Genomic DNA, 21,733 nt, shown 5'->3' with positions numbered 1-21,733 from the left:
TTTTATCCCTTCAAATTTTCCCGCTAAATTCATTCTCATAGATCCTTTTCACTGGTAGTCATCTTCTGTCTCTTGATGAAGCAAAGCACGTTGATCCAAATGAAAGAGACAGATGAGATGTAGACGACCCTCAGCTGAGGAGGCATGAAGTAGAAGTTGATGGTCTGTCCAGGGATCCAGAAGCACTGGTTGGCGATGAAAGTCTTCCAGTACTTCTCTTTCAGCTCTTCGAAGATGTTGGCTTTGCCTTCTAAGAAGCCGAGTACTGGAATAAGAAATGATGCAATTAATTACATTTTTGTATAGAAAAGGTTAACTGCTGATGTTTGAGGTTGCACGTAGGTATTTTTTTATCGAATATGGTACATCATGTTCGGCTTTTTCGTCGTGGTTACTTTTCATAAGTTTCACAACAATCTTAGAACATCTATTGATAAAACAAAAGAACCATTTTAATTCTCGGTTACATGTAAATACCTACTCTCTTTTTAACCCTTTACCAGGCTGACATTTCAAAAATTACAATCGAATGTCAGTCGTACTAATCGAAAATAGAACTCATGTTTGAAGTGCAGTACGTATGTGGGAAATATATATATCCCTTAGCCTGGTAAAGGATTAATAAGTACCTTCTTCAAACAATTAATTGATGTGCGGAATCTTTCTATGGCAATATACCCAAGAGTTATAAAAGCGGGTCACTTACATACATTCTTCATTTCCATAGATCCCCCGTTATTTCATAGTGAGTGTAAGGACTGATTTAGACGGCGCGCGAACTTGCATGCGATTTTATGGCTCCTCTTCACAATGGGCCAGCGCCGGCCACTCCAAGGGACGCAGCCATGCGGTAGAATGAGATAGCAATATCACTTGCTCCCTCTAACGCAATAAAGTTGGAGTGGCCGGCGCTGGCCCATCGTGTAGAGGACCCATTAATTACATTGCGGACTGTTGGTTACGTCCAATTCAACCGACCGATCAAAATCCGCAATGGTATGAAACTCGCATGCGAGTTCTCGCATCGTCTAAATCAGCCCTAACCAGGCGTGGCTCACTCCGCGATTTCGTCGCGTTGCTACAGGTAGCTAAAAGTACATCCGTTCGACCCCAAATTTGGGGTTAGCCGCGCGTGGCGCTGTCGCCACCTAGCGGCCATATTTGTGCTGATCGTGACAGACGCGTTTTGTTAGACAGTGAGTCTTCTGTACCTAGTACTATTATTTATTCTGTGCCCTAACTCATAACAGTCATAACACTTACTGACATAAAAGCTGGCTAGCAGGACCGGGGTCATCGTGAACTGATCGATCACCACCTTCGTGGCCACCGTCTTCATCGCATTACCTACGAACTTCGCATCTAGGAACTTATACCTATCAAACATATAGAAGAAATAGTTAAAAACCCGGCCAAGTCGGACTCGCGCACGAAGGGTTCCGTACCATATACGTAAAAAACGTCAAAAAAATCACGTTTATTTTATGGGAGCCCCACTTTAATATTTATTTTATTTTGTTTTTAGTATTTGTTGTTATAGGGGCAAATACATCATCTGTAAAAAATTCTATCACGGTTCATGAGATACAGCCTGGTGACATACAGACGGACAGACGGACAGCGGAGTCTTAGTAATAGGGTCCCGTTTTTACCCTTTGGGTATGGAACCCTAAAAAGTAGGACTAGGTGCCTATCCTATATAAATGCTTCGGTTCCCTTCAGAAACTAGGGGCCTAGCCAAGCTGACAACTGTTCGCAGAGAAACGAAACTCTATCGATCTCTATCGCACTATATGGAAGATTGATAGAGAGACAATTAGCGTTTTGTTTCGTTTTATGCAAATGATTGTTATCTTGGCTATGCCTCCAGTTGACCTTAAACAAGTAACAACAATCGTTTCCATAAATTAAAATTAAAGTGGAATTAAGTAACACTTAAGTAAAAAATTACACATTATTTCTGGAATTAAGACGAATATCTGTAATAAAAACATGGCGGTACGGTAGTCAACTCATTATGAATTGGAAAATACTTGCCAATAATACAAGGTAGGAGCGTAGACGCAGCTGCCGACTGCCACGATGCGCGCCGCCGCTGCAAAGTCTATCTCCGGCTTTTCAGGCTGAAAATATGAAAAGTATAAAGGTTTTAGAAACGAAAGTAGAAGTACGAGTGGGTATAATCCATATCCATCCATACGGGTCTCTATTGTTTCCCAAATAGTTTTAAGTCATAATTGTATTGTTTGTCCGAATTTTCGTTAGTAATAATTGGTTTTTCTCAGAAACGCGTAACTTTTCTGGATTGCCATAAAACAAACCTAACCTAACCTATCTGTTAACGGTTTCAGTTTAATGACTAACGATAATATGACAAACAATACATTATGACTTAAAACTTAATGGGAAACAAAGGGACCCCCCATCCATACTAATATTATAAATGCGAAAGTGTGTCTGTGAATGTTCACGTTTAATCCGCTGTACCGATTTACATAAAATTTGGTATAAAAGATACATATAGTTTTAGGCCCCAGGAAGGACGTAGGATAGTTTTTATGCTATGTCCTTTCCTCGTCAATTCATCATCCATCATCATCATCATCCCAGACGAAGTCGCAGGCAGAAACTAAATCAGTTTTGATTCTTTTTAAAAATAAAGGAATGTCTCCTTTAAGTAAAATGAGCCAACTTAAGGATTTAAGGTAGTTTCCCTCCAGGGCTAAATTTATTTTTCCACACTGTATATACATATATACTGACAAAGTATTATTAAAACTGATCATGATCATATCTTGTCGCTAATATATCGGTCATACACAGATAATTAGCTATAATTATCTCCCCTCACACGTTACGCATATCATGAATATGATGACGTAACAGGCGACAGCAAGTTTTGTCAACATTCGTCAGCCACGTCAACGGTAGCGTGGCCGAGCGGTCTAAGGCGCTGGTTTAAGGCACCAGTCTCTTCGGAGGCGTGGGTTCGAATCCCACCGCTGCCACGATCTTTTTGTTATTTTTTATTATAATTCCATTTTTGTGTAAATTTGAAATGGGTTACTAAACATATGAAAGATTGTTTTAGCCGCTCTACATAAATAGATTATCACACTCTTTTATCTTATGATAACCAACCCTAAAAGCTTTTAGTAACCATAAATGTTATTACATATAAATATACGAATAAATCCAACCAACGGCAACGACAAAAGTACGAGAAATTATTAAAATTAGTTTAGATATGTGTACCCATGGCCAATACTAACACATATTATGTATCTATACCAGGTAGAGTAAAAAAACAATTTTTAGAGATACGGTCACATTGATTTGCTTATAAACTCTACCACGGACTTTGGTGCTGCCACCTGTTCATGCTATATGAGATCATTACCGAATTATATTTGTTGAAGGTCTGTTGTGACAGTTCCGCCGCCGTGTAGAAGGTGGCGTACACAGCCGTGTTGGTCATCAGGGGGTACTTGCGTAGCGCCATCTTGCCCAGCCCTATTACTCTTGACATGATGCTAGCTTCCTGAAAATATACACACCATATAGGACAATATTACACAAATCGACCCTACAGGCCAAGCTGCAAAAATCCATGTCTACTTTTTGAGTGAATTCAGGTGCATGTCAATGTCCAATAATATTTTTTTAGATATACAGTCAGCAGCAATAGTTTCTAAGCGGGCGAGGCGCTCAAAATAATCTTGACGCGACTTTATTCTTAAGAGAATAAGAGCGCGTCAAGGTAATTTTGAACACCTCGCCCGCTTAGTAACTTCTGCTGCTGACTGTACATATTCTAATCGTATGTTACGTTGGTAAATAGCCGAGTAGAATTCCTAGACAGGCCACTTTCAAACCAGCGGTCGTGAGTTCAAACCCTGAGTCATACACTATAAGTTACGAAGCACTTTTATGTATGTGGAATCTATAACAGGTTGTTAGGTGAAGACAATTAGCCAAGAATCGGTAAATATATATAGTTATAGGTGCATATAAATCAAAAATATGTCCCATAGTTCTTCAATCGCTTACATAGGAGCTATGCGACATATTTTTGATTATGAAGTTGATATGTGCAGTGCTGTGCACCCATATTTTTACACTTGATTGTGCAGCTAACTATATCAGTGTTGTGAATAACGATTATTTCTAGGCTTAAAGACTCGAGCCCTCAAGTCTCGTAAGTCTTGAAGACTCGACTATATTTGACTATTGTATTTAGGTATTTATTTTAGCGTACGGATGTAAGAAATCGTTTTTGCCGCGCCTTTGAGGCGTTAAGCCTCGAGAGTCTTAAGGGTTTGAGTCTTTAGGCCTCGAAACGAGCGTTATTCACAACACTAGTTATATGCATGTAAATATCTGACTACTACAATCATTGTAAAACAGACCCTTTTTCTTCGCTTTACAACTGCAAGCATCCTAGTTAGCCAGCTCCTCATAGCCCGTGAAATTTCATACGTAACTAACTATTTTCCAATTTTATGTATATAAAGCTCTGAAATGAAAGCGTTTTAGGGGTTCTATCAAGCCGGTTCCTGTTTTCACAGACATCTTGTAATTGACATTAACTTGTCTTGTTTGACAACTTCGAAGTCAAGTAAAAAAGAAAGTTGTTTGTATGTAGTTTAGTTTTATTGATAAATCTTTTGTCTCTATGGTTATATACCTATACTTAGAGCCACCCCACATCTAGCGTCCCTCGAGCGTCGGCGTCTGGTCAGCGCCACTCAGCGCTATGGAAAATGACGACGCTGCGCAGTTGCGTCGAGCAGCGGCCATAGAATTGTAGACGCCGACGCTCGAAAGACGCCAGATGTGGGGTGGCCCTTACTATACCTACTCTTTGATATACCTATCCGTCAGAGAGCAAAGAGCATATAATCCAAAGAATATAATACTCACTAGGAGAAGAACGATAACTCCATACAAAAAAATGTCCCCTTCAAAAGTTCGTTTATACTACTATAGTTCGTTTTTTTTAGCATTAGAAATAAGGTAAACAATCTTGATGTGTCTTTTAATTGAAAAACACATTTTAAAAATAAGTTACGGCAAGTATGTAACAATTATGAATCTAATACGATCATTTATATTCTTCTGCTTTCATAAGTAATCGTTTTTGATTTTTAAAAAGCGTTTCTCAATTAAAAGACATGTTAAGATCGCTTACCTTCTTGCAAGTTCTTTCTAATGCTAAAAAAAACGAACTATAGCGCTCGGTAGGATACCATTGTAATTAGAATTGACAACCCGTTTAGCCTAGCGCCCCTAGCGGGTATTGGCAGTAATCCAGTTCAGGAAGCTAATGGTCCTGGGTTCGAATCCCGGAGAGGGAATTTCTTTTTGTATTATTTTATTTTTTGTTGGGGTCAGGTTTTTAAGAGCCCATCAACGTGCACACTAGCGCCACTGCTGAATACATTAAACTAATTTTTATGTTACTGGATTCGTCAACCTACCCGTTCAAAACTAAAGCGGCCGTTTTTGTTTTGAGCTCATAGACTGACGAATCCAGCAACATAAAAACTAGTTTGATGTATTCAAAAGGTACTTAAATACACAATACAATCAGTAGCGGCCACTTTTTTAAATACCTGTAAAATTTAAATTTAACTTAAATAATCACGATTATTTATTTTAGCAGTGGTGCTAGTGTGCACGTTGTTGGGCTCTTAAATTAGCATATCACAAATAAATAAAGAAATACGTTATAAGATAATGATTAGGTACTATATTTAAAAATTCGTCAAATATAAAAGGTTACAAAAAGTTTCGTATTATTAAGATATAAATATTTTCATTCCTATTAGGATTAGTGTATATATGTTAGGAGCAATACATATGAATACATACATTGATATGGCAAATGGTTACAAGTTGTTATTACATCTATCCGGTTATCGGACATTTCTGCTCCACAGCTCCACGCAGCGTTCTTGGTCACCGGAAAACTAGTCTGTATATGCAGCAGATACGTGCCCTTTGAGCTTTTTCCAAGAAATCATATGACGGGCCAGGATTATATTATTATTTCGCGCTCAAGCCATGGTTCACTTTCTAAAACAAAATAGTCACAAATTAAACAATATAATCTAACTTCCTAATTACTAACGTCGCTAATTCCTAAGGTCTAAATTTACCAGCTTACTCGTAAACAATGAGAGGTTTTACATCTATGATGAATTTAGATTATAATTTCGGACGCGATATAGCGTCCGCGGGACTTACGGGGATAGTAAGATTAAATTATTATATTTGAATTTGGTAATTAGTACGCTCATTTTTATTTAAAGATTGATATATTTCTTACCTTGAAATTATCGCTGTTTCTGGTTTAGTACAACGGTTTCCACACACACATTAGGGCTTTTCATAATTCGGATAAGAATTGTTGATGAAGTCGCCATTGCCGGATACATAATACAGCAAGGAAGGAAGAGCGACAACGGTTTAAATTTAACTAAGTCTGTGCGAAGACGCATTTAGATATGTTGCTCGTACATATGAATAGTTTTTATTTTTAAATTAATAGGTAAATAAATATATTTCAAGTGAATAAATCGTTTTATATGAAAATTTATATTTTTGGCGTTAAATGACTTAAATGACAGCATTGACATTACAGACTTTTGTCTTGTCTATGTTCTTACCGGCCAGACTCAAATCAAGGCCTATCAAAGAGGCCTATTGACAAAGATTTTTTTTAAAATTTTATCAAGGAGGGTAGAGGCACGTCTACCCTTCATAGATTTTATGAACATAGACAAAGACAAACTGAAATAGATAATAATTTACATATTTCAAAAAATAAATAATAATTTACATATGACTTTGACTACTTCATAAAATACAAATCAAAATATATTTGATAGAGTCTGTGCGGAAAGAGAAGAGTCGTGGGATTTGAGGGCGCGCCAGTGCTATTTTATGGTTTTTGCTATGCTGACAACACTGGTCACGTGATTATAGTACGACACTAAAGGTCATGATACTTGAATCCCTTTTGTTCCGGTTTTTTACCACGGCTTACTAAACGGAGCCTGGTGGTGGTGTCGGTTCGTTAACTCAATCCTCTGATTTAGCGCAGGCACTAGTTTTCTTTTTAAAACACACTTTGTTTTTATATCTCAGATACTAAAAAGTGACTGCGATTGACAAAACTGCTAAAACTATTTAAGAATCTGCCCAATACAACTGTAATTTTATCTGGGATATATTTCACCCATTGTAAACTTGACTTGTAATGTATGTGTAAATTATTAATAATAAATATGAATATGAATAAAAATAGTGCATATGTAGGTAGGCCTTATTGGGATATGTCCGCTTCTCTCATCTCACGATATTTTACTTCGCCGAAAAGTCACTGCTAAATATGAAATATAATTTCGTAACTAACAGAACCTACAAATAGAGAAATATTTTAATACAAAAAGTTTTATTCTTTGTAATCGAAGTCTGAATTAAAATATTAAATGTCACTTATGTTTGAGCTAGCTTCAAAACAACCAGGGACACTCATAGAACTATCTTCATCTGAACTGGATGTGCTTGAATCCGGCACGTAGATTACGAATTCTTGCATATCACCTACTTAGCGGTCTTTTATTCGAGATACCGTAGGTACTTTTACACAATCCTGAAAAAGAAATTACATATAAATATGCATAAAATGGCAAGTATCAAGACTATTTGTCAGTTATTTTAAAGATCATGAATGATCTGCATATTTATGAAAATTTATATATTTTGAATGAATATACTTACCGATTATGTACCGGAGACAAGTTACTTAGGGGGCTTATTAAATAGGTAATTATTTAATATTAAATACAACATCAATACCCGCGAACAGCGGAAACACGTTCCGCGACTTTTTGTAAGTCGATAGTCGGCATAGATATAAACTATGGATGAGCGCATGCATATGAATTGCCCGTTGCGATCTTCATGTCAGCAAAAAAGCGCCATCTGTTACACACTGCGTACAACTACGTGAGCTCGACTCTCGCGATAACTTTGTACGGGCGTACAAGGCTTGTTAAGTTTATTCGCGGTTTATATCAGAAGAGCGTCGATTAAGTTTATGGTTAATCAAAATTATTTGTTGTATTTGTTGGCGTTGTTTGATATCCGTGTCGTCGACACTGACGCTCCTTCTTACCTCTCAAGACCCGTGACATCTGTACTAAAATCAGCTGAAGACGAAAAACAGAGAAAATATTCCACGGCCTGTGAAATGCGACATGCAACTTTCACACCACTTGTAACATCTGTTGACAGCGTCTATGCACCCCAAATGTCCTCCGTTATAAAACATATGGCAGAAACCATATCTCAACGTTGGAACCGATCTCTAAGTACTGTACTGGGCTGGCTGAGATGCAGGATCAGTAACGCCGTTATACGTGCCACCACCATGTGCATCCGAGGCACACGCCACCGGTTTAAGTCCCCCGCCTGGTGGCTTGGGTTCGACGACGGTGCCGCCCTTCCACACATCGACTGAAACCCCTTTTCTACCCTACCTACATATGTCTTAACCTAACCCTTTGCCTATGTATTACTTATGATTCTCGTAATAAATGCTTTAGTTAACATATTTATTGTATTAAAATGGGCGAACTTATCCTTATAAGTTTCCGTTCTTCTACGTTATTTCGTGATGTCATTATCGTCTCAGGTGGCAATGCAATATTTTAAACATTCGCGCAGTGCGGTGTGCCGCCCTGTGTAAGCCGGCTCTGTCAAGGTCGACAAGTTGGCCGAGCTACTAGCTACAGCAGTACAGTTCGATAAGTACCTCCCGAGCTTTCGCGAGTAAAATGCGGCGAACAACTATTTCTGTTAGTTTCTTGCTTGCAAAACAGGTAGAGTAAAAAAGAAGGAAACAGCAATACAAACTAACTATTTTGGCTCAGTGATCCAAAGAGAATCTTGGCCTCCGAAACGAGAGCGTGCCACCTGTCCACAAATATGATGCAAAAATATAAGTAGGTAATGGAAAGTATTAAATACAGCGATGTGAATTAATCGGTGTTTGAAAATGCGCGCTTTATTTCTAGCGCTCACCTGTTAATTTTTTTTGAGTTTTACCTACAGTTAATTAAAAACTTTAACCTGACAAGAATTAATATACTAGGTACCTAAGTCAACGAATAAAACAATAACAAATACTTGATCTTGTTATTTCGAATGTTTTTAATAATTATGTAAAAGAAACGGGAACAAACTCTGTAAGACAGACAATAGGTACTTTAATTTCGGTAATTATATCCGGTAGGTAATCAACTAATCATATTTAAGTAAATTTACCTATACAAATCACGCAGTATGCATTTCTACTTCATAATAACTTCCAAAGAGAAATGACGTCCTTACAAGGTTAATGCATTAGCGCTATGACGTACGAGCGAACATTAGTTGCTCGTGAGAATGAAATAAAATTATCGTTTAAAATTGGTTTTAAGCAATAAATAAACCTAATTGGAAATTACTTACCGATGATATGAGATCCCATTTTTTTTCTTATACTTCCTATAATGGTTTTTGCACCCTTTTACAACGCAATAAGGCATTTTTGTGTTATGCTGCGTGACAACTTTCTACTGCGCAATTCGCCACACGACTGAGCGCCGGGGTGTGATAAATGCAAATATCACACCCATGTAGCGGCCCCCTTTTTAGTGCTCGTTAGCCGCGTCCTTACGAAGTAATATATATGTCCATGATAGTCGGCTTTTAGCCGTTTTCTTCCCGCTGACAAAACCGAACAATGTTAAATATAATTTTCCTTGTGGTTTTATGTACGGTTTTATCGTGTTTTGAAAATATTTTATGCATAAAGCTTGCGGTTTTTGTTAATAAAAATATACATTGACAGAAATTTGTTTACTTTTTACAAGACAGGTGTCAAAGGTTTAATTGCCATATAAAATTTAAAATGTTAGTTCCCGTTTCTGCCACGACTCTTCTCTTTCCGCACAGACTCTAAAATAATTGGATTTGTTCCTAGAAATCGTATAGACAAAGCCAGTTCTAGCAATGTTGCTGCAGTAAAATATTTTTATGGTAATTACTGGCAATACAGGGGGCCGATTTTTGAAATTCGACCACTCGATTTTGTGTATTTCGTTAAATGATATCTCCACTACTAGGCGTTTAAATTCTACTAAAAGAATAGAAAGCGAGTGGTCAATACCACTAGATTTCAAATTTCGATCGCTCGTATTTCAAAAATTAGCATTTCCCCGTTTTCCACCGATTTTCGAGTGACGAAATCGAGCGATCGAAATTCAAAAATTGGCCCCCAGCTCTAGAAACGGAGCACACATTATGGAAGGTAGAGATGAGGAAAACAATCTTCATGTATTAAAAAGTGTCCCTCAAAAACATTAAATAGGCCGCGCCGCGGCGCCACTGTGCATCGCGAACCAATTTTTGACGGTCTTTTAGCCTTGTCGGTAGTGACCCCGCTTATGAAGCAGGAGGTCGCGGGTTCGAATCCCGATAAGAGTATTTATTAGCTTTTTATTATTTGTATTTGTAGGTATTTAATACCAATATATAAATTAATATTGATATACATATGTAAGTTGAAAAAGATAGAGAACAGAAATTGTGATGACCAGCATCACTGGAGGAGGCCTTCACCCTCACAGGAGGGGTTGTTGCAGAATAAATTACAAGAAAAAAATATAATTACTTACTACTTATTACATAACCAAGCATAATAGAACATTGATTTGAGGAATATTAAATATTATTGTAATACTAAACCTAATGTAAATTTAAGTTTATAATATTGTGTTTGTTTTACCGGCGAGAAATAAAAGGCTCTTTTTTGTTTTTCGTTTTTAATATTAATATAAAAGTAAAATATAAAAACACAAAACAAAAAAAAACACCCGAACACATTTTTATATATGTATAATGTAGTGGCGGATTTGCAGTCTTTGCCGCCCTAGGCCCCAGGCCCTGTAGCCGCCCCTTTCTCAGCACCCATCATATTGACTACATTTTGAGTTATTTCTTGTTAACATCAGCGAATGTTTTGTCACAATTTGCCTGCATCTGACCCTTGATCCAGTCTCTAGGTGTTGGTCGAGACTCTTCGCTATGAGACCGTACGCTGAGACGACTATCGCAACAATGATCGTCGAGTCAACATCCCACATGGCGGTAATCTCGTATATAAAGTATTACTTACCTAAGTATCACTAGTGAGATTGAGTTGGAAATCAAAACCTGAGTGTGCGCGCTGCGCGGTAGTTTTCAGCGAATGCGAGTTCTTAGTTCGGGGCGAACTATTAGTAATTAAGACAATAACTTGGCATTTATCCTATTCATTTTAGTTTTGGTTTTGGCTGCGGCGTAACGTTTATTTTTATATTTTGCCAGAAAGTGGGCTCGCATAACTACGTACATATCGATAACATTTTTTAATATATGTTTGAAATGGTCGACACATCCAACTTTTATCAATGCTCCTTTTAGTCATTCTTGCGTAATTTCACTGATCGTCTCCATATTGGTTAAAGCTTTGCTTATTACTCTTAACATACATTTCTCTATCGTTTTGGTCAGATTGAATAGATCGTCACTAGCATAAATTAACCCGCCGTATAAATCCATTTTATCGATTACGTCGTTTCTCACTAACAGTTTTCCCTCATTAGGACTCATTTGTATGAGTTTTAAACAATTATTGCATTTTACGATTTTTCGCAATTTGCGGACGATGTACCCAGCAATGTAAGACTGAACCGCGTCACTGGTTTACAGCCTCGTTGTAATCATGGTCTTCATAACCATGAATCAATGGTTACCAGATCCTTCGCTCCTAGTAAGTTCTTCAGCAAATCCTTGCCGGAAACATTACAACCGGGCGTATTAGGGAAAAACGAGACGCCAATCGGTAAACTTGTGCAAACATTTTGGGATCAGGGTGATCGTTTCCTCCACACGAATATCTCATGACGGAAAAAAAACCGAGACGACTATCGCAACAATGATCGTCGAGTCAACATCCCACGTGGCGGTAATCTCGTATATAAAGTATTAGTAGGTATCACTAGTGAGATTGAGTTGGAAATCAAAACCTGAGTGTGCGCGCTGCGCGGTAGTTTTCAGCGAATACGAGTTCTTAGTTCGGGGCGAACTACTAGTAATTAAGACAATAACTTGGCATTTTTCCTGTTCATTTTAGTTTTGGTTTTGGCTGCGTCGTAACGTTTATTTTCATATTTTGCCAGAAAGTGGGCTCGCATAACTACGTACATATCGATAATTTTTATTGATACTTGTTTGGAATGGTCGGCACATCCAACTTTTATCAATGTTTCTTTTTGTAATTCTTGCGTAATTTCACTGATCGTCTCCATATTGGTTAAAGCTTTGCTTATTGCTCTTAACACACATTTCTCTATCATTTTGGTCAGATTGAATAGATCGTCACTAGCATAAATTAACCCGCCGTATAAATCCATTTTATCGATTACGTCGTTTCTCATTAACATTTTTCCCTCATTGGGACTCATTTGTATGAGTTTCAAACAATTATTGCATTTTACGATTTTTCGCAATTTGCGGACGATGTACCCAGCAATGTAAGACTGCACCGCGTCACTGGTGACAGCCTCGTTGTAGTCATGGTCTTCATAACCATCAATCAATGGTTCACCATTATCTAGTATATGGTCGAGGCTTTCCAGCCATGCTTGCTTAGCCTCGTTTGAACCAGTTACCATATCCTTTGCTCCTAGTAAGTTCTTCAGCAAATCTTTGCCGGAAACGTTACAACCTTTCGGAGGGCGTATTAGGGAAAAACAAGACGCCAATCGGTAAACTTGTGCAAACATTTTGGGATCAGGGTGATCGTTTCCTCCACACGAATATCTCATGACGGAGAAAAATCTCTGAAAACAAGTCAAAATTATTATTCAATAAAAAATATAGGACCTCGGGTCTCAAACTATCTCCATAATTTTATCTAAATTGGTTCAGCGGTTTAAGCGTGAAGAGGTAACAGACACACTTTTGCATTTATAATAGTACTAATATTTATATGGCTATGTTCGTTTTTTTAGCATTAGAAAGAAGGTAAGCGATAAAAAACGTCCACAGCCCAAAGTTACGCCTCATTTCAAAAGAATTAAACCCAAAAACACCAGGCAGAAATATATTGATGGGTACATTAAGTATATGGACTAGGTAGGAACTGTATCCTAAAAAAATATGTGCCACCTGTCATGCTTAACGGAGCTCTCTTAGACAGAGTACAGAGTTTCAAGTACCTAGGGCATATTGTTACTGCGGACCTCAAGGATGATGTGGATATGGAGCGGGAGCGGAGGGCGTTGTGCGTAAGGGCGAACATGTTGGCTCGCAGGTTTGCTCGTTGTAGTAGTGACGTGAAGATAACGCTTTTCAAAGCGTACTGCACGTCGCTGTACACGTGTGGCCTGTGGGCGGACTACACGCAAAGAGCGTACAACGCGCTCCGCGTCCAGTACAATAACGCATTCAGGGCGGTGTTGGGGCTGCCCCGCTACTGTAGCGCTTCGGGCATGTTCGCGGGGCCCACACGGCCTGTTTCCACGCCACCATGCGCGTGCGCGCAGCTGCGCTGGTGCGGCGCGTGCGGGCCAGCGCCAACACTGTCCTGGCGATGATCGCAGATCGGCTTGACTGTCCTTATATTGTGCACTGTTGCAACAGGCATGTAAGGACAGGTGTAGGTTAGTTTTGTATGTATTGTTGTGTTTTTGTGTATATATTGTATATCATTATTCTTTAATGTGATTTGTAAATTTTTAAATTTTATTGTTAATTTTAGTAGATTATATTTAAATGTAATGTTATTAATGTTGTGTAATCAAAATGTAAATAATGTAAAAATATGAGTATAATTAGCTTGAATTAATGAATTATAATTTATTTTTTATTTTTAAAAAGGCTTTCTGGACTTTCTCCAAAAGTAAGGCAGCATACATGATGCAGATTCCATACAAGCAGATTCATATTCATTGGATTACATAATTAGTAATTATTAATTACCTCCAACGGATCTTGAGATAGGGTTGCTGTCATCAAATACAGCCAAGGAAATTTTCTCTCTTAATTGGATATTCTGCAATTATATGAACGGTCGATATGAAATTCGTTACTCAAGTAGGTACAATGTATAAAGTTATAAGCCGACAAGATATTGTAGTAATTAAAATGTGGCAACATCGTAGTGTCGTCCCGTTTTCTTAGATTGATTTGAAAGGGACGACACTACGATGTTGCCACTTTTTAATTTCTACAATTTCTTGTTGGTCTATAAGCGGGTGTGCGAATAAAAAACAACAGCTAAGTAAAGTGGTATCCAGACGGGACTGATCAAATCGGTTGATTTTATCAGAAATGAAATTGGCGTCAATCTCTAATTTTAGATTTATGGTGATATTAGAGCCCTCTACATTGAAAAAATCCAGAAATGGTATCCAGACTGGCCTCACAAATTGGTATTCTTGCATCTGCACTTCATTTTATCGGTAATATCGGTCATTATCGGCGGTTGAATTCGGCGAGCCAAATTGGTATTTGCATCCGCACTTCGATCCTGATTCGATCGGGCAATTGAATCAGATTGGCGAAAAATTTACTAATCTGGATACGCCTTAAGGGACTTCGAAATGATTTCGAAAAATATGTATGAAAACTTCTTGCTCAAGTTTCTTTTTGTATTATTTTACGTCTTCAATTATACAAATACAGTATATTATAGCGTCGCCTAGTACCCATAGTACAACTTTTGCTTAGTTTGGGGCTAGGTTGACCTGTGTAAAGGCCAGTACACAATGGGCCAGCGTGGGCCAGTCTGGGGGACGCATTTATGCGTTAGAGGGAGCAAGTGATATTGCTACCTCATTCTACCGCATGGCAGCGTCCCTTGGCCTGGCCGGCGCTGGCCCATTGTGTACAGGGGCCTTTAGATGTTCCCTAATATTTATTTATTTAATATGTTTTTGATAAAAAGCCGTAACAGACTACCGCACCATACCGCGACTTTAGTGCGGTGCGGCGCACGTACCGATAGTCGTAAGGTGGTCGCCGTACGTGCGTTAAGAGCCCCCTCCAGACTATGCGCGTGAATCGCGGGCGAAGCCGCGAACGCGAGTGTGGAGTCCAGAACGCAGACCTGCGAAATCGACTCCACACTCGCGTTCGCGGCTTCGCCCGCGATTCACGCGCATAGTCTGGAGGGGGCTAAGGATGTAGCTATAATTTGGAGCGTGAAAGAGATATTTTAACCGCACCATCAAGGTCGTGGCGCGGTGCGGTAGTCTGTTACGGCTTTAATGCCGGCTACATACGTAACGATAAATCGTTGCGATAAAACTGTGCAGTCCGATTGTCGATTATCGTAACGATTTGTCATACACACGGTTCGATTTATCTGCACAGTCGGACTGCACAGTTTTATCGCAACGATTTATCGTTACGTATGTAGCCGGCATAAGACTTACCGTCCTCTTCAGACGCTTGCATTTATGTACAAGATTTGAAGCGCGCCGTTTAGCTTCTGCCATTTTTTGTAATAGAGTTGAAGTGGAATTACGGTTCTGCAAACGATTTCGTAATATTCGACAAGATTTACATCTTGGGTACTGTTGATTTCTTTCGTAAGTATCATCACCAATAATCACACCTTTACAAAATCTGAAAATTGATGTAATTATATATTAGATAAATTCGTTTTTATCTTTTATTATTCTCCTGTACCATTGTTTATGTATAAATAGTGCTTTAATCTACAGGTACCTACATAATAAGGGTTCTTAAAATACGCATAAAAGTCGAGTTTTAATAGGATAGGTTCAAGAATTAAGACCTATTTAATGTACCGTTACATACAATATTTTTAATGACAAAAATGTTAAATAAAATCAAAGTTATTAGGCTTACGAGTTATCCTTTTATTTTAAATACAACTGTTACATTATGGTATATATATTCATAAGACGACTGCAAACAGTTGTATTATCGCCTACACCCATAGTACAAGCTTTGGGGCTAGGTTCCTCGTATTCGAAATGAAAAGTAGAGTGTTTAACTCGGGTGAATGGCATCATTTTAGCCTCGGACTATACTCTCACTGCGTTCATCCCTTGGTTAACAATCTACCAAAACTTACTTATTGTCGTCAATCTGAGTACCAACGCACAAAGGCCATCTTTCAACCGATTTTAAGTAATCGTAGGTGTTGTCATATGAATTAATTTTCTCCTTTAGTGGCAATTGTTCATTATTGGGAAAAATTACCTGCAATTAAATAGCAATTATGTTTCGTTACAAATTCAAATCATGCCAACCGAATTTTATTGTTACATTAATAAACACTTACAGTGACAGTTAGATCATCGTTTAAACGTATATGATGTTTAATCTTCTGAGTTTTTGGATCCATTCGCATAAATTCCAGCCCATTAGGATTTTCTGCATGTAGCCAAAAAGGCGGCAACAACGAAAATGCCCGAAACTTACTTTTAAAATTCTCTATTGGATTAATTGTTACATTAGTATCCTGATATTGACTAAACAATGGTTCCGCAAAGTCCTGTTGTATCATTTCATAATCCATTAAATTATTAGAATCATTTTGATCTTCTGATAATTCCTGTTGCTCGGCATTGATTTGTTGTTGCTGCTCGTCCTTAGGTTGATTGGGGTATGGTTCGAAAGATTCCTCTATGTGAATAGTATTGGCTTGGAGTTCATGTTCGGGAATGGGAATAAACTGATGCTCAATCGTGGGCACAGCTTCTTCCTTAAGCGTTTTTCTTTGTGTAGGAATATATTTGAGCTCTCCTTTAATAGTTAACTTTTCGTACATATTTATATTTTCTTCTTTAAAATGAAGATGGCAAATATAATCATTTGCTTTTAATGCAATTCCTAACGACTTTTTCCAACTTTCTAACCGTGCCGGAGTCTGAGAATTAATAGAAAAATGAAGAATTGTTGAAGTGAAATTGTGAATTTTATAAGAAAAATATAAAAATCACAATATAATATTTTATTAAATAACTAGCGACCGGCTTCGCACTATAGTTCGTTTTTTTTAGCATTAGAAATTAGGTAAACAATCTTGATGTGTCTTTTAAGAGTGACATTCCATTTCCAACTGCAGCTGCAATACTGTTCATTTTACTATGGAAACCCGTCGCTGTCATTGTCAATTGCCATAGAAAATGAACAGTATTGCAGCTGCAGTTGGAAATGGAATGTCACTTTAATTGAAAAACACATTTTAAAAATAAGTTACGGCAAATATGTAACAATTATGAATCTAATACGATCATTTATATTCTTCTGCTTTCATCAGTAATAGTTTTTGAATTTTAAAAAGCGTTTTTCAATTAAAAGACATGTCAAAATCGCTTACCTTCTTGCAAGTTCTTTCTAATGCTAAAAAAAACGAACTATAGTCAACAAATTATATACGTAAACCTTCCTCAAGAATCACTCTATTGATACATGAAAATCGAACTGAAACCGTCCAGTAGTTTGTTTATCGCAAAGATACATTCAAACCCACGAACAGACAGTCGCGGCGGGGGACTTTGTTTTATAAGGTGTAGTGAAAATTACATACTTACCGTTGGTTGGAAAATAGATACGGATTTCGTAACATTTTTCTGTTTTTTCCTCTTACGCCCACTTTGGCAACTGTTTACGATGCAAACTTTTCCCATTTTTACTATAGAAAATATATCCTATAGCGGTGGATTTGCCCTAAAGCCCCACATTCACACTCCTACCTTGTAGGCCGCCTCGTAGTCCACGTCGTTGGGTAGGATTGTGTATGGGGGTTGCGGACTACGAGTCGTCCTACCGTTTAGCCGTTTGTAGGACGGCTCGTAGTCCGCAACCCCCATACACAATCCTACCCAACGAGGCGGACTACGAGGCGGCCTACAAGGTAGGAGTGTGAATGTGGGGCTTAAGGCCTGGTAAGCCCAGGCCCGAGGTGGCTAGATAACAGAGGTGGCTAGATAACAGAGGTGGCAGTCTATATGATGCGTACTGAGACAGGGGCGGCTAGTTTTACTGCACAAGGAAATCCTAAATTAAATAAATCACTTTATGAAAATTTTTAATAAAATTTCAAAAAACTGACAGCGCACTTCACTCAGTCAATAAGGTCTAAATTCATGTTAGTTCCCGGTGCTACCTACTAGCGCCACCGGAGAGATTTCGAACTATTCTTTATACTGACAGCTGGACACTTTTACAACCGTCTTATCATAAAAGATAGCTCTCCTATAGCACACATGTACAATTATGAAGGGTCACGTCATTCCAAGGAAGTCAATAGGCCTTGATATAATCACTACTCAGAGAGTTCTATCATATTTGTTGGCGTGAATATCAATATTTTGTGTAGTAATCTTATTTTCGTAAAACAATGTAATAAAATATAATTGCGCACGATTCTGCGATGCGTGACATATGGGTTTCATTATTTTACAAAAAGCGACAAGATTTTCTCAAAATACCAAGATAACAGTGCAGAATAATGTTCAAACAAGAAATGTTTTTTCCGAAAAGCCCTGCTTTGCTACACTACACTCCAACAAACAAATGCATTTCAGCGGTTTTCCATATTCTATTTCTTACTTACCTACTAATGGCCTTAGACCTGATATTTCTCTAGTTAGTATGCAATGCGCCATTACTACATTTTAATAAGTAGGGATACACTGCTGTTACACAGCAATTTCCGCGCTCACTTTACATAGTTTATGCTGAATAATTCAGTTTGCACATAGGTTGGTGTAACTTACAAATTACCAAAGAATATTAAGAAGGTCGTTCATCACCATCATCTCAGCCATAAGACGTCCACTGCTGAACATAGGCCTCCCCCTTTGGGGGGTGAATGCCATAATCGCCACGCTTGGCAGGCGGGTTGGCGATCGCAGTCGAGTACACCGAATTTGAGGGACGCTGCTGCCCGTCCACCGGTGGTCTTGGACGTAGTTTAAGGACATACCCGGGTCCAGAACGTCATTAGCAGTTAAGAAAATGTAATAGTAGCGTATTTTTTTCTTATTTTCAGTAGATACACGTGGGTAACTGTAACTTGAGCTCTACGATTGGATAATCTGACTTCATGACTCTAACTCAGAAATAATTGTTAAGTAGGTAAGTACCTAAATTAAGTAATATGATTTACCTACCCATCGGAGTCTTGCGGCCTTCGATTCTCCAATGATGTTCGGCTCGGACACCAGATCTTCAATCTCCTGGTTCTTGAGGAGTCTCCAAAAAAAAACACAAAAAAAAAGAAAAACCTTAACAGAAAGACCTTAGCGAACTCGGCGCCGTCGACTGGACAGAAACGGCTTTGGACAGAGTAGCATGGCGGTCTTTGGTGTCGGAGGCCAAGATCCACTTCGGGTCGTTGCGCCATAGCAGTAAGTAAGTAAGTACCTACCCATATTTTTTTAGAAACACATGTTTTTACCTGTACAACAACTGTAACAGCAACTGCGTTAGCGAAGGCCCTTTGTCACAGAAAACCTATGTCTACCTATTTTTTTATAATTATACACATACTCGCACCTGTCTTGACTTCTAAAGTCACGGCTCGATTCGGGAAATGAATAAGAGATGCACTAGATATGAAATAGTAAAGATATGTGGTACACAAGGTACCTTATGGCGGCAGGCGTCGCGATTCGGGAAATTAATTAGAGATTCACTAGATATGAAATAGTAAAGTTCCAGGTTCCATGTGACGTTCCACGAAAAAGGTACCTTATGGCGGCTGGCGCTTACGTCGCATAGCGCCGCAATAATATTGGAGCGACGTTAAAGCGCCAACCGCCATAATGTACCTTTATCCGTGGTACGTCACATATCTTTACTATAATCGTATCTAGTTAATCTCTAATTGAGTCGCTTAACTTCAAACTCGGGTAAATCCATCTGTCAGATTATGCGATTTTGGTATTAAGAAAACGTAATAGGGTAGCTATTTGTTGAGAGGGTCCAATGGATTTACCCGAGTTTGAAGTTAAGCGACACAATTCACTTTCCGAATCGCGCCGTCAGTCACCTATTGGCAAGCGGACCTGAATAAATAGGTACCCGACAGCTTCGACGGATGCTCGTCACTCGTAAATACCCGCCATCGCCATGAATGAAAATTAAACCATTTATTTTAATAGACCACAATATTACTACGTGAATTTAAATATACAGCTAGCCGCGTCCGGTCTATCCAATCCAATGTTTCTAATATAACTAGTAATAATTCAAATAATAAGTAACACTTGAAACACAGCCTCTTTTAGCAAGCAACAATTGTTATGTGCTTGAGATATTTTTATCTAAAGATATCTCGTTTAACCGTGATAACACATTGAATAACTGTCAAGATTGTTCAGTAATAGTTTCTCTGGTTTTATATTAACACAAAATAATGGTTTTATTCGACGTGCACATGCTGGTAGCCGAGGGTGTCACTGCGCACTGTCCGTATGCTAGTTATTCAATTGACTTCAATACAATAGGTAATTTAGAGTAACCTATTTTTATATGGTTTGTTTTACTTTTCAATTGTGACACTGCAGTGTTTTAAGGTCAGACGTGTATTTATATTTATTAATCAAACAGACAGACACCTATTTGTAAACTTCATTTTATAGAAACTTGTCTCAATTCCCAACTTATCAACATGTTACATAGCTTTTATACATATGTAGGTACCTATATATAAAAATACTGACGTGGTAAATGTAGTCACCTTAATGAAATGAATCTTTAATCTAAATAACGTTTAACAAATTAAAGTACCTAAACTATTTGTTATTACACGTTGCTAAGTTTTTGTTATACCTGTAGGTAGTAGGTACATTTTCTAAAATACCTATTTGACCCATAGGTAATTGCAATTACGTGAAAATTATTAAAATTTAATTTAATTAATGATTCAAATAAACCATCGGTTACAAAAAAATGGGTCTATTAAACTTATTGTTACTACAAAAGATGCATTACGTCCGTCCACAATATTATATTATACATATTACTATGTAGTATGTACTATGTGATATTATACAATAGGTTAAATAGAGATAAGATAAAAATTACTTCCTTGCATGACAAATCTATTGTGTAGTCGATTGTAAACTGCATAGAAACACCTGATAAGAGATAAAGAAAGCATGTTGATAAATTGATAATCTGTTGACCCACACAAAAAAGTTACGATCCTAATATTGCCCTCTAGGTAAATAATGAGTAATGTAGCACATTTGAAATAGATTAGGGGTTGTGCACAAATCACGCGAGGTGTTTTCGGCTACTTTTTGACCCCCCGTCCCCCTTGGTGATATTGAGAGTGAGGTTTTTGGCAACCCCCCCCTCCCCCCACACAACCTCACGTGTATTTTATTGTTTTTTTTTTCATTTGACCTAATTTTAAGATAAATAGTCTTGTATATAGAAAATCGTGCTTAATTTTATATTTTCGTTAAATAGACTCGCTATTTTGAAGTGCAGAGTGAAGATCTATATATGTTTAAAGCAGGCCACTGACGAGCCTTCCAAATGGATGCCGTTACAATGGATTCATCCAAATGGAAGGCATCCTAATATTAAACATTGTACGTTTTTGACATTCACGGACCGATTTTGGATTGCAGCCACGCTA

The 21,733-nt window shown here is 38.0% G+C and overlaps 2 protein-coding genes and 1 non-coding gene across 3 annotated transcripts; 1 reads left to right on the top strand and 2 right to left on the bottom strand.

Moving 5' to 3' along the window:
- Positions 1-32: 32 nt before the first annotated feature.
- LOC134668517 (mpv17-like protein) lies at positions 33-20,561 on the bottom strand. The gene is made up of 5 exons (XM_063525963.1): positions 20,263-20,561; positions 3,401-3,541; positions 2,038-2,123; positions 1,264-1,376; positions 33-265 (listed from the first exon to the last, which is right to left on the bottom strand). Exons 2-5 carry the CDS (start codon positions 3,527-3,529, stop codon positions 36-38), a joined length of 558 nt encoding a protein of 185 aa, XP_063382033.1. The 5' UTR covers positions 3,530-3,541; positions 20,263-20,561; the 3' UTR covers positions 33-35.
- Positions 2,927-3,008, top strand: Trnal-aag (transfer RNA leucine (anticodon AAG)). The gene has a single exon. It is a non-coding gene; the product is annotated as a tRNA-Leu (tRNA).
- On the bottom strand, positions 15,875-17,210 carry LOC134668516 (uncharacterized). Its single transcript, XM_063525962.1, has 2 exons — positions 16,415-17,210; positions 15,875-16,332 (listed from the first exon to the last, which is right to left on the bottom strand). The coding sequence occupies exons 1-2, from the start codon at positions 16,901-16,903 to the stop codon at positions 16,201-16,203; spliced, it is 621 nt and encodes a 206-aa protein (XP_063382032.1). The 5' UTR covers positions 16,904-17,210; the 3' UTR covers positions 15,875-16,200.
- Positions 20,562-21,733: the final 1,172 nt, after the last annotated feature.

The sequence above is a fragment of the Cydia fagiglandana genome, chromosome 11 (assembly GCF_963556715.1).
Source record: "Cydia fagiglandana chromosome 11, ilCydFagi1.1, whole genome shotgun sequence".
NCBI classification, from domain to species: Eukaryota; Metazoa; Arthropoda; class Insecta; order Lepidoptera; family Tortricidae; genus Cydia; species Cydia fagiglandana.
The sequence above is the reverse complement of the archived record's forward strand: the minus strand, read 5'-3'. Positions and strand labels throughout refer to the sequence as shown.